Consider the following 14599-nt stretch of genomic DNA (forward strand, 5'->3'; position numbering starts at 1 on the left):
CCCCCCCCCCCCTCCCCTCTGTAAAGGGGCGCACTCTCACTTCTCTCCCCCCTGCAAAGAGATGCATGACTCTCACTCCCTACTCTCACCATCCTCCCCCTGCAAAGGAGCGCACGACTCTCATCTTCGAAGATGAGATATAACACCAACAGAATAGTCTCATAATATTAAAAAATGTATAGTATTCTTGGAATATTATATTATTTTATTTTTTTTAATAATATTCTTATAACATTCTATGAATATTATGTGCTTATAGGGTTTTTGCTCGGTTTTTTGCTTTTCCTCTTTTCTTTCTCACACTCTCTTTTCTTTTCATATTTATCTATTTCTGTTAACATGATTAGTAAGGATTTTGGTTGGTGGAAAAGTTGGTGAGTAAGTCTCTTTGTTTGGTGTCTGTGATGTTACAGCGGCTTCCAGCGGTGCTCAGCAGGATAGGAATTATATTGGCCAGCCCCTTGGTAAGACCCCCCATTGCATAAGTTCGCGGTCATGACTTCGTACGTTCTTAACCTTCGCAAAAAATTGCAATTGTCAAATTTTCTTTCTTGGTTTATCGAAAATACCGTGGGAGGAAAAAATCCAAAAAAAAAGGAGATATGATTGTTTAAAAGGAATCATTCATACTATAACACATGTATATGATTTGACATATGTAATAACGAATCAGAAAAAATTTATTACAGAAAAAAAACATAAAATATAAGAAGAGAAAAGAAAACAATGTACGTGCAAGGTCTTAACCGCATCCTACAAACCTATAGATGCAAGACATTGTAGACTGCAGTTCACTTAGCGCTACAAACATTTGAAGCGTTTGATTAATCAGAACAAAGAAATAAAGCGCCAAATGAATCGCAGTTATATCATATACATATATACAGGTATACTCATATACAAACATAGACGTTCAATTTTGTTATCATCTTGGAGATCATATATTCTTTATATTTCCGTATCTTTTTATATCAACAATATGTTATATAAGAATATATAGAAGTAGTATGTGGGCAGCCATGGAGCATCAAAACAAACCCCCTCCACTCCACCCCTTAGCACCAGGAGCGTGGTTTAGTCAAGGCCAATCTGGGAAAACGGCGCGCTCTGATTGGCTGGAGACGAGGGGAGGGGGTAATGAGATAATTAAATGGCGCGTTTAGATTTGCTCGCTCTATAGTTGCCAGCGCTTTGATTGGTTCGCTCCATAGCTACCCACGCGACGATTGGCGAGGAAGAAGTTTCGTCGAGAAAGATGCAATGGATATGGTAAGTCCGACAAAATGGCGGGTGGGAAAATCGAGGGAAATTAGGACCGAGACTTTTTCGCCGCGGGGAGAAGGAAATGGTACGAAAAACGGACCTATGCATGAAGGAACACCAACGGGATGTTAGACTGAAATATGTCACAATCAGTATTGACACAGCATTAAATTAGGGCATCAAATATTTGATAAAATGACTATAGCTACAACGATATCATATTTTCCAAGGAAGTACAGGGAGGTTTTAAAAATCTAGAAACATTCAGTTAATTGAAACAGAGACATGGGCTATAATGTATAAATATGGAAGATCGCTCTTCTCCCTCTTTTCCCCCTCCTCGAAAACCCTTCCAACAAAGTATATAAAGAGAATCCTCCGAAGGAGCAGCTCAGTATCAGTTCGCTCCTCGCTGTGATGAAGTGAACGGCAAGATTCACGAAACATTGGCGTTAGCAATGGATCACGATACGGCAATAACAAGCAAATCCTTTGGTACCTCTGAAAAAAACACTTGTGAAAGTCTCAAAAGTATTATAAAGAGATAACCTATCTTAAAAGCGCGCCTAACAAATAAGAAATATTTAGCAAGAAATCTAAGCAACGAGTTTAAATAACGAGTTTAAATCATAAAGGAATTTTATAAAAAATCTTTGTTTGAAATAGGATACAGCGGGGCTATTTAAGCACAGGGGCAAGTTGGTCAAATGCAAGTATCTAAGTAACCAAAATATATATAAATACGTCTATGGTTGCGTAATGTAGCACAAAGACAGAGATTACTGTGCTTTGATAATTTTTAATCTGTGATGTATTCACAGCTCATAAATTAACGATGTTGAAATTTTTTTTTAACTAATGTGAATTCAAACAAGACTGTTTTTATTTATAATTTTGAACTGGGATGTATTCAGGATTAACTTATTTATGACATATTATATGAATATTTTTGGAGTTAAATGGATAGATATACGAAATGTGCTATTCATCATGTTAAATTTGGATAATTCATGTTCGTATTATATTATTTTTTGATTGAAATGAATTAAATTACGAAATGTGTTATTCATCATGTTGAATTTGAACGACTTATATTCATATTATATTAATATTTTTTTATTGAAATGAATTATAATACGGAACGAACTATTCATCATGTTGAATTCAGATGTATTCATGGATTCAAATTGATTCGAAAAATCAAAAGGGCGAATTCGGAAATGTCGAAATGAATTCATTTCTATCCATTTCAATTTATTCTTGTTTACTAGGTTATTAAACGATAATTTTATATAAAGATTATTAAGATTTCTTTGATCGTCCATTTTTAACATTGGCATACTAACGCATAGATTGCATAGGAAACCGGTCCGAATTTACAAGCGCTTTATGCGTGTTATGCACGCATTGGAAAAACGGATCGATTCCGAAGCGTTGTGCATCAATCAGTCTACGCGCTTCATACGTAATTCGGCACCCTAAGAAGTACACGATACATTAGCTATAGTCAGATGCAGACATGTTCTTTATTCTAGTCTCGAACCGCACTCCATGTCGCGCCATCTCCTTACACCAATGGCCTAGTTTCCACCGAGGTTCGATCCGGGTCAGAATGCAAGAACCAACCAATTACAGTCGAACATTCCTCTATAATTCGACTGTAACAAGGGAATGCTCGACTATAATTGGTTAGTTCTTGCATTCTGACCCGGTTCGAACCCTTGGTGGAAACTAAGCCTATGCCGCTTGTAAACAACGTGTCTAGCAACGAAGAACGTACGTCTCTCTAGGCGATCTTATCTTGTCGCGTGCTTGCATTTGGTGGTAGGATGGGCGAATTTGGCTATTTTCATAAAAAATTTAATAACTCATTTACTAATGTAAAAAATACAAAATGGTAAAGGACTTTTTTGTTTAATTTAGTCTGCTCTATCTACACAAGAGCGCCTTGTTAATAATTGCGGGACACCCTGCATATAAATCACGGTCAACGCTGGTAAATACGGTCGACACAATGCGGCAGCATTGTCGATAGCATTTGAGCATTTGATGCTTGTAGTTGAAACCGTTCAAACTACAAAATTTCAGCCGTTAGAATAACAACGACAGATTTGATGTCCAATTGCTTATTTTAGTAACACGTGAAATTGTATCTTAACTGAAAACTTTGGAGACATCGAGACGCAACAGTCGTCATAAATCTGCTCAGTATTCATGTTCGTTATTCGTAAATTTCTCCCTGCGGCGAAAAATATCTTGGTCCCGATTTCTCTCAATTTTCCTATCCACTATATTGTCGAATTCACTACCTCCACTCACTCCATCTCTCTCAAAGCAACTCACGCTACAGAGCAAACCAATCAACGCGCTGGCAGCTTTGGAACGAGCCAATCAAAACTGCGCCATTTAATTACCTCATTACCTCCTCCCCTCATATTCAATCAATTAGAGCGGGCCATTTTCCCAGACTCGCCCCGACCAGGCCATATCTCTGGCACCAGAGATGGAGATTCCAGGGTCGAGTGGAAGGGGTTTGTTTTGCTCCACAGCTACCCACATACTACTTACAAATGTACTTGAAAAGCAAAATTTTCACTTTAAATTACAATCCATAATTGAAATAGAAAAAGAATGTTGTATCAATTTTTGAACATTATTTTAAAGATAGAAAATAATTAGATTATTTTTAATTATATGGTTCCATAAAGAATCTTATTCCGGAAGATATTTATATTTTACTTCAATCACACATCCATTTTGTCACAAAATTGGTATAACATGCAATTTAATAGATAGGGCTGTTTTCTTGTCACCCATTATACTACAAAAAAATTTAGTTCGTGATTAAAACATTATTAAACAATGGATACTGAATTGATTTTTAATAAGATGTGGGATAAAAAGTTATTTTTTACAAAACTTAATAGCTTTAAATTCTAATATAATGATAAAAATAAAAATAACAAAAGGAGGGTTAAGCTTTTCAATACATTAAAAATGCTTCAGAAATCATATTTTTAGCTATCAATTAAAACAAATTTTTTGATTGGACAGAATACCTATTAAATAAACTTAATATTTTTATAAAGAGACATAAAGATAAGGATTCAACAGAATGTAATAATAATGTGATCTATAAAATTCTACGTAATGATTGTGACGTGTCATAAGTGGGCCAAACGAAGAGACAATTAAGAACAAGAGTCTCTGAATGTAAAAAAAATTAAATCTAGAGATTTCAAAGCATTTTGTTATTACAAATTATATGCTTGAATTTAATCATCCATTTGGTTGGGATGGTGTTAAAGTACTTAACAAAGTAGTTAGTGCTGAACAAAATTGGGTAAATATTCACTTTAGGACAGTGCTGGGATTTACTTGCACATTTCGGCCGATTTTCAAACGCCAACCATCAGCATTTAGGCTGCGCGCGGTTGATGAAGTAAGGGGCAGGAACCAAGTTGAAAATCGGCTGAAATGTGCAAGTAAATCCCAGCACTGCTTTAGGAGATGCTCCTCCGATGATCTTGACCTTGACATGTATTGTCAAGGTCATGATTCTGAGTAACTTCTAACAGATTTAAACCGTCAGTCATTATTCGTTAAAAAGTTATTAACAAAAAAGTTTTAAAAATAATGCAAGTAAGAATTAAAGCCTGTAACAGTCGAAGTTGGATCTTAGATGCTTTAATAATTTCCATGTGAATTCATATATCACATATGTAGTCGTTCGAACAGCGCGCCGAATTGGTTTTTAAAAAACGTCTTGTTTTTGTCACATACAATATACAGAACTATCACACACTCTTCCGTGCATAACGGTTTTCCACACGAAACGAGGTCTCCCATTTTCCCCCCTGCCTAGAGATGTACGACTTCCTTAGAACATATACTACTGGAAGAGAAATAGGGCACTGAACGTGAAGCCAACATCTGTGCGAGAGAGAAAGCTATAGAGTCCCAAATGTTCGCAATGCGCATGCGCATCACCGTCGTCTGTGTGAATTGTATAAAGTTGGTTTAATATTTCTTACACATTCGTACATTACACAAATGTGTAAGACGATGGTGCTGCCCATGCGCACTGCGAACATTTGGGACTCTCTACCTTTCTCTCTCGCACAGATGTTAACTTTACCTCGGTATACGAGCCAGCATAGGCAATTCCTCTTCCACTAGCATATGTTCTAAGACGCCTTCCCACGCAAGGTCCATCACACCTGCCCTAGAGACGTACGACTTTCCACACGAAGCGAGGTCCACCCCACCTCCCCTCTGTCTAGAGGCGTTCGATTTTCCAAAATCCAGCCACATGAAAAGTCGTTACGCCCCTAGGCAAGGAGGAAGATGGAGTGGACCTCGCTTCGAGTAGAAAGTCGAACGTTCCTAAGCAGAGAGGACAATGGAGTAGACCTTAATACGTACAGCAAAATAAAACATTATTTCTTAAACTTGTTTTGTTAATAACTTTTTAACGAAGGACGAGCGCTAATTAAAACCTGTTGGAGATTATTCAGGATCATGACCTTGACAACATATGTCAAGATCAAAGTCATCGGCGGTTGATCCTCTTTTCTGCAGTTTTATCTAATAAATTTTAAGCATTCTGAGAGGCATGATTATTTGCATTGTGTTATTTAAAAGATATATCTCACAACAAAATACGACGGATAAATAAAAAATTTTTGTGAAAGCGATGGAATCTTTCTTATGCATATTTTTTGTATTTTTTTATGTGCTGAATCATTTAAAAGTGTTAATTTCAAATTAATTTGATGAGAACATGTTGAAAATCGCTTTAAAATAAAACAATTTCGTCGAAATCTGAATTTTATAATTTTCAATATTTTCCCATCAGTTAGCTTAAAATTAACGTTTACATATGATTAAATGTATATAAAAAAAACAAAAGACATGCATAAAAAGGATTGCATTGTTTTGGTCAAAATTTATCTACTTTATTCATTGTCTAAGACGTTGAGTAAAATAGCTAATTTCGGCTTAACAATGTGCTAATGATTTATCAATGTTCATTTTAAACTAAACAATCAAATTCGAATTTCGACGAAATATATTTAATGTGATTTTCAATACTTTCCTATCAGATTATTTTGAAATAAAATAAGAAAACGTATATAACACAAATTCCATCGTTAAACTTTCACTCCGTTTTTTTAATCATAATGCAATTTGATATCTAATTCCTCAGTGATTTTTCTCAATTACAAGTTATATATTAATATGACAGATTTTCTGAATTTACACGTACTTGTCTTAAATATTTAATAACTAATTTAATATAGTCGAATGACACATTTTTCTGCTAGATTTATTCGTTTGACAAAAAACGCGTCAATTGATGCATTTTTTTATCAATAAATAATTACCGATACTATCCCGGTAAAAAATTTTTTATACATTAATAGTACAAATATGTATAAACATACATAACACACATAAATATTCATAATCACATATCATTATACATGAAGTATGTCCATACATCTTTCTTTCTTTTGTAAAATTACTTTTTAGTGTACTAAAAATAATAATAATATTGAGAAAACATCAAAAATAGTTAATGGGACTATTTTCGCATTGTTTGTTTTAGAAAAAATCAAGTTTGAAAAAATGTGAAAAATTTGCACTTACATAACTATATATAATTTTACATGCAACTATACAGGGTGTTTCCAAATTAAATGGCAAAACTTCGGGAGCGTGTAGAGGAGTAAAAAACTAAGAAAAAAAGTCCTATAGACATATGCTCGTTTTTGCTCCGTTTCAGAGAAATCGAAAAAAAATGTTTACATTTCTTGCCATATCTAGCACCGACATATTTGATTACATTTTCCACTTTCTGTTATGAATTTGTCAGTCGCTCTTTGAAAGCCTTTAACAGTAGATGAATTTTGTCTTTTGCAATATGCCGCGTACGTATTCTAATAGTGAATATGCTGATATGGTTTTTGTATACGGTTTCTGCAACGGTAATGCTTTAAAGGCGGTGCGAGAATATGCACGACGATTTCCAAACAGAAGAGTGCCAAACCGAAGAGTGTTTATGTTGACATTTAATAGATTGCGAGAGACTGGATCATTTTCAATTCGACAAGAAAACAACCGATTTCAAGCAGCGTTACGAAGAGATTTGCAGGCAGGGAATCGTATTTTACAACATTTTGACAATCATCCTGAGACCAGCGTTCGGAATGCGTCGGCTGTATTGGGAGTGTCACCACAAACAATTTGGCGAACTGTAAAAGGAGATAATCGCTATCCCTACCACATTCAAAAAGTGCAAAATTTAATAATTTGGAAACACCCTGTATATTGTAAGAGCAATTCTTTTATAATTTTCCAAACCTGATTTTTTCTTAAACGAACTATGCGAAAATTTTCCTTTTAATTATTTTTGATGTTTTCTCATTATTATTATTATTTTTAGTACACTAAAAAATAATTTTACAAACTAAAGAAGAATGTATAAAGATATGGACATATCTCATATATAATTATATATGTTTATAAATATTCATACATGTTTATGTATGTTTATACAATTTATATATATTCATGCATGAAAAATTTTTTTACCGGGATCTTTCGCGTGTGTGTATACGTAGGTATAACCTTGTTGACAATATTACTATAAATTTTGTGTGCGTGCGTGCGTACGTGCGTGTGTGTGTGTGTGTGTGTGTGTGTATACATAGGTATATACTGAGATACATGTGCACTCGCTCAACTTCTCCGCGACCACGTGATCAAACTTAAGAGAAACTCATTATTACTCATTGCTTGCTCCATTTCTTAAAACTTAATCGTAATTTTCATTCACAACACGACATAGACTCAAGATATTAGGAAGTTTTTGTAATACTATGTACCGTGTGCGCATGCGTAATTCGATTTTCCACTGAATAACGTTTTAGCGTTCACCGTACCTGGATATACGGTATTGCAAAAACTCCCCAATCTCACTTTCATTTCGTAATATACTCATCGAAGGTGCGTTCGAGGAGCACGTTGACAGCGCTGTTGCTCGTTTTATCCTTGACTAAGTTTTCATCGAGGGTTCGAATTGGGTCATGGTCGAATCAGAGTCGAATTGAGTTGAGTGCTCTTACGGTGGAAACACTACGAAGCCTATCTAATAAAATTTTAAGGTAGAGTTCAAATGAGGTTTGGTGGAAACGACAAAAATCGAGATTAGTTATAGTAATATTGTCAACAAGATGAATCTAAATTGCGTTGTGCATATCAAACGTGATCAAATATGTTGTGTTCATACAAGTACTTTTACTTTATTATAATAATGAGCAAAAATCAAGAAAAAAAGAAGCTAGCCACGCGCGTTCAACTATAAACATAACTCTGCCGCAACTCTAATGTAACTCTGATTCGATGGAAACAGGCAAGCCAACTTAATTCTAACTCGATTCTGACCTGATTCTGACCCGATTCGAATCCTCGATGAAAACTTCGAGAGTTTTTATACTGGTAAGCCTATGTCATGTGCCGTAATCTGTAAGAATTGACCAATCACAGTCGCGTATTCCCCTCTCATTCGACCGTAAGAGGGAAATACTTGTTAAATTGATAGTCAATTTAACTCGTGGTATATTACTGCGGTAGTTTAGTAGAGTTAGCGTTTCAAAACCGAAAAATCATTTCGACGCGCGTTTCAAAGGACTACATACATAGTATATAAATTCACTCAGAATCATACAAGCATTTAAGATCAAGCTAGACCATTTAAGGTATTGATTTCTATAGTTTGTGTTATCACATATACGGTCCTGTAATATATCATATTTAAAATGATAATTCAAAGATTTGCATCGCAATATCTTCGCTCGTAGCGTTTTAACCTTTAAGCCGTAAGAAATTGACCAATTACAGTCGAATGCGAGGAAAATAATCGACTGTGATTCGTCCATTTCTTATGGCTTAAAGCCATAAACCTATTGTAGATCCGGACTCAGCGCCGAGACACTACTGTATCTTCAGATTACATTAGCGCTAGGGCAAAAGAATACGCGTCGATGAAGTAAATTCTATAGAGATGTATGGTTATTTATTTTACTTTATGAAATGTAAAAAAATACCTTACAGTACTATACCTTACAGTACTATACATTATACAATAGAGCTGCCAATTCCATAACATTTACTATAATTTTAGTAGGGAATTAAAAGTTACTTTTTAAAAGTAACAAGTTACAATTACTTGTTAGCGAGTAGAAAAAATAACAAGTTACCGTTATTAGTTACCGATTTTTAAAAATAACTCGTTACAGTTACCGTCACTTGAGAAAGTAACTTTTCGTTAGTTTTTTAAAATCGATGACCACCAATCACAGCGGACGGGTGGCTAGGGACTTTCTAGTCTCAAGTGTTATGAGTAGCTTGTCTCCAATCGAACCGTGTTTAATCATGCAAAGTAACGATAAAAATAACTGTAAAATTCGTTACCGTTACCAAAAAAATATAACTATGTTACCGTTACAGTTAACAAAAAAAAAGTAACGCAGTTACCGGTAAAGTTACCTGTATAAAATGACTTGTAATTGTAACTTTGTTACAAGTAATGATGAATTACTTCCATTCCCTAATTCTAGCGTATATTACTTTACATTTTTCTCCGTGTGGGATTCTATTCTCGAAAAAAATATTGCATTCAAGTGATTGTTACAGTAAAGTAAATCATATTCTATTCTCAAAACTGTAACATTCGCGCGAGATATGACGGGTCAAATAACAATCAAATGCCAAATTATCCAAATAAGCTTGTGATTATAACTCAGTGTTAGCATGTTAGGCTACCATCCCAAAAATCTTAAGTTCAAATCTAGTCGATATCGCATATACGGAGAAAAATGTGAAGTAATATGCGCTATAATTCTAGAAAATTGTGTGGAATTAGCAGGTCCATATAGGAATAGGCGTCCATTTATATAAAATTCACTTTATTTTTCTAGTAAATAACCGATCATTGTATAGTCATACTGTAAAGTACTTTTTACATTTCGTAAAGAATAGTTTCACTTTACAAAATATAAAAAGTACTTTACATTATTATGACTAATCGACAATCATTCATTTATCAGAAATGTAAAGAAAATTGTATATAAGTCCCTGTACATAAGACGCTTGTCCCTATATTATTTACTTGAAAATTCCGTAAAATTGACTAGAATTCGAGTGTATAATACTTTACATTTTTCTCCATGTATGACTAGTGTTAATTTTATACGTTATACTTATTTAAAAACTATTGCAGCTTTGACATTTTGGTATTAGAATTTTGTTTTATTTTTAAATCAGGAATATGTTATTAAACTTTCGATCGCGAGTTATGGGACATCCTGTATACTGAAAGAAAAAAAATATAAAAAACAACGATTCACTCGTGGATAATTTTCGCAGCAGGAGAATAAGATAACTCAATCTTAGCAATTTTCAATATTTAATTCATGTCTTTTCGCAATTCACGTTATGTTATATGACATTAACATTCACCGGCAATACTTGATGCGGTTTTAAAACAATACTGATCGCCAGCAAGACGCCTCCGCTAAATCAGCGTGTTTATATGCATTTTTCATGCATTCATAATTAACATAAAAATGATACTTAATTCGTATTTCCAGTGCATCCTTTTCCAAAAATATCACATGCTTTTATGTGCAAGCTTAATTGCCTTTTCTAAATAAAGCCTAGTACGCTTACGTTATTATTAGTTTGCTTATAAGAAGTCGCGCCACGAGTTATCAATTTATTACCATACTTTTTTCTGATAAGAATCCAAACAACACGTATGTCCAAGATCGGAACACAAAACATTTTACATTCCGATTTTGGATACGCATGCTGGATAAATTAGTTTGTGCTGTAATAACGCAACGCAATATTATGGCACGTATTAAAAGTATCATAATATTTCTTTTTCACGTTTATTAATTGTTTAGGCTATATTTACAATTGTTTACCCTATTTATATACAAAAGTCTCAGGATTTAACAGACAAACTCTACGAAACATATTCTATAAGTGAATATAAAACAAATGTTATATGAAGTTTGGCTAGGTATCCTTTGTTACAAAGTTATAAACAAATATTGAGACAGATCAAATATTGAAATAGACAACAACAGATTATCTATTGCGCAAAATATGAAAGTGAAAAGATTCGTATGCGAAAAGATTGAACGTGTTTATCTCGTATATATATTCACATAACATTTACTATCTTTAAATGGTTCGATATTATTTCAACTTGTATGTGAATATGATATTTGTTTAGCTTTGAGACAACGGCTACGCTCGAAAAAAATAACTGTTAAATAAATTTCCATCGTCGCGTGAAATAGGTAGTAACTGTCATTAAAATGCCAATGTTCCATGAAAATACCACCAAAATGTTCAATTTCAAAATTTGTTTATAACTTAGCAATAAAGCATTTCTAACCAAACTGCATACAACATTTTTTTTCTTATTTCCACTATATAGAATATAACCTCGCAGATTGTCTGTTAAATCCTGAGATACCTTGTAAATAAAAATGATAAAAGGATCAATAAACAATACAATAGAGAGAATGTGAAAAATCGAAGCTCAATGCATACTTAAAAAAAAGGAGAGGATCTAAAAATAGAAAAGATGAGAAAGAAGATGAATCAAAAGGGTAGATTATTGTTCAAGTTTATAATATATTATAAAATATTGGATTGTTCCAATGTTTTACAATGTATTGGGTTGTTACAGAAAGTTCGTACGATTTTCTTTAGCTCAAAATTATACAAAGAATATGTTGTAAAATTTTCGACCTATCATAAAAGCTTGAAGTTTTCTCTACAAAATCGTTTTTTAAAAATGTTCCTACGACTTTTTCTTCTTGAATTATTCACGAATCAAATAAAAAGGACCATTGCGACTTGGATTGCTCATAATTCTATTAAAAATCATCATATCGCTATTAAAGAAACAAATTCTTAAAGCTCAAACTTTATTTTATCGAATAATATAATTGCTAATTTTTTAAATGTAGAATATATATAAATTTGAGACAAATGTGACATTACTATTCTTTTAAACATTGCGCAATGCTAAAAATGTGGCATTACTGTCCATCTACGCATTGCGCAATGGTTACAAAGAAAGTATAATATCATATTTTTAGTTCAAATTTTTACATATTATATTTTTTTAAATTGTCAATTAAGTATATCATTTGATAGAGGAAAATTTCAACTTTAAGAATCTGTTCCTCTAATTGCAGTACGACGATTTATAACAGAATTATCAGCAAGTCACAATGCTGCTTTTTACTTAACTAGCGAGTAATTTAAGAACAAAAAGTTGTAGGAACATTTTTAAAAACGAATTTTGTAGGGAAAAAGTTTAAAGTTTCCACGACAGGTAGTTGAAAATTTTTTTTAGCACATGATAGACCCACAAAGTGAGAAGAAAATTTTCCATCTTTTTTAATTCGTAGTTTTCTGAATGTAAAAATTACCAAACTCAGACATTCAAAAAACATAATAACCTTTTGAAAAAGTAGAGATTTCGAGCTTTAAAACCCTTTTATCAAATTTAAATTACATTCATTTTTAACGAAGATATTGTATATACAATTTTGAGCTTAAAAAAATTACATGAACTTTTTGGACAACCCAATATATAATATTATAAATAATATATTATAAAAAGAATTTATAATTAAAAATATAAGTGTCTTCTACGGAGACCCTGTCGTAGGGTAAAAAGAAGAGGGAAGGCGGAGCTACTGGTGGTACTACTGGACCGAACGAAATTGTTGCTTGCACTAACTGCGGACCTAATCCCTGCACACATACGACAACAAATGGGTGCACCGCCGAGGTAAGCAAGTTATTATATGTACAAATATAATAGTATATTACGTAAAATATCATTGCATTCCTTTCTTAAGAAATGTATTTGGGAAATTTAGATAAACTTTAATTAATTAAATAATAAGGAATAGAAGTAATAGCCATAACGGTCAAAACTAGAAAGTTAATGCTTAAATAATTCAATCTGAATTACTATATACTATATAATATGTATATGTATATATACCATTTGTAGTCATTCGAACTGCGCACCGAATTGATTTTTCGGACTCGTAAACGCAATTAAACTACTGTAGTAATATCACGAATTAAATTGACAAGCTTATTTTAATAATTTGATGCTCAATCAGGCATCCTATCAGAAAGATGTTAATATGTTGAAAAACTGTAAATAAATTTATTGTGAAAAATATTACCTCGGCCGGAAGTCGAACCCGGATCTCTTGTATTCCATACGAGCATCCTAAGCCTTTAAATTACCGAGACTAGGGTTATACTTTCTGATGTGCGATTCATATATTGAAAATCGATCTTTGAATCGATCTCAGATCGCAGCAATCGGTTCCAGAGAGATCAAATCAAAAAGATCGATCTCTTAAAAAGATTCGGACAATCTATTTATATAGTAAAATCAAAATTGGCAAAAAATATTTTTTTTATAAAACAAAACATTTTATTTCCTTTAAACATATTTTTACCGTTTTAAATATATATTAAACAATATTTAAAAAGAACATATTTAAAACACGTTAAAAACATCAATTATACATGTTTAAAACATAATTTTGATCAATCCTAAATAAAATGTTTCATTGAAAACTTAATAACAACTATTATTATTAAGAGCCATGGCACACAGAAAAACTTAAGCTTCATCTACAATAGTCGTAGGGGCTGTGTCGCATGTCGTATGAGAATGGGCGCGTTTATGCGGGGTCTACAATAGAAGTCGTAGCGGTCGTAAGGGCTTAAGTCGTAGAAAATTGACCAATCACAGTTGATTATTCTTCTCATATTCGACTGTGATTGGTCAATTTTCTACGATTTAAGACCCTACGACTGTTACGACTTCTTTTGTAGACCCCACATTAGAGGGCTAGATAACAGAAAGGCGACAAGTACGGTCGATAATCGAAATTCTCGATTATCGCCGCCATTTTCTTTCACCATGGGATAGGCGAACTGTCAAAATGTCAAAGTAAGGTTAGCTTTTGAAGAAATATCATGTATCAGTAAACAACTATGTATTTGTTACAGTACAATTTACAGAACATACTGCAAAACAGAACTTACAGAACACACAAACGATGAATTCTTTGGTTCCCAAGTAAATCCATTAATTTTCCGAATATTACTGACCCATATAGATTTTCTTTCTATGTTTGTAGGAAAACTATGGAGCATGACACTTACATCATCGTTTTCGTCTCCTTTTCTTATCTTTTGTTTTTTATTT

At 33.2% G+C, this 14599-nt stretch overlaps 1 protein-coding gene across 10 annotated transcripts in view; it reads left to right on the forward strand.

The window, feature by feature from the left end:
* pHCl-1 (pH-sensitive chloride channel 1) overlaps positions 1–14599 on the forward strand; it is a 128314-nt gene that overhangs the window by 95643 nt on the left and 18072 nt on the right. For 6 of the 10 annotated variants that reach the window (XM_018450384.1, XM_018450386.1, XM_018450381.1 and 3 more), the window contains 2 exons: positions 414–464; positions 13037–13150. The exons of 1 other annotated variant lie outside the window; for it this stretch is intronic. In XM_018450384.1, coding sequence (XP_018305886.1) covers positions 414–464; positions 13037–13150 — 165 coding nt within the window. Of the gene's footprint in view, positions 1–413; positions 465–13027; positions 13151–14599 lie in introns of all 10 variants that reach the window. 3 more of the 10 variants (XM_018450385.1, XM_018450388.1, XM_018450387.1) reach the window with 2 other exon arrangements.

Source organism: Mycetomoellerius zeteki, unplaced genomic scaffold (assembly GCF_001594055.1).
Source record: "Mycetomoellerius zeteki isolate Tzet28-1 unplaced genomic scaffold, Tzet1.0 scaffold28, whole genome shotgun sequence".
Classification (NCBI taxonomy): Eukaryota; Metazoa; Arthropoda; class Insecta; order Hymenoptera; family Formicidae; genus Mycetomoellerius; species Mycetomoellerius zeteki.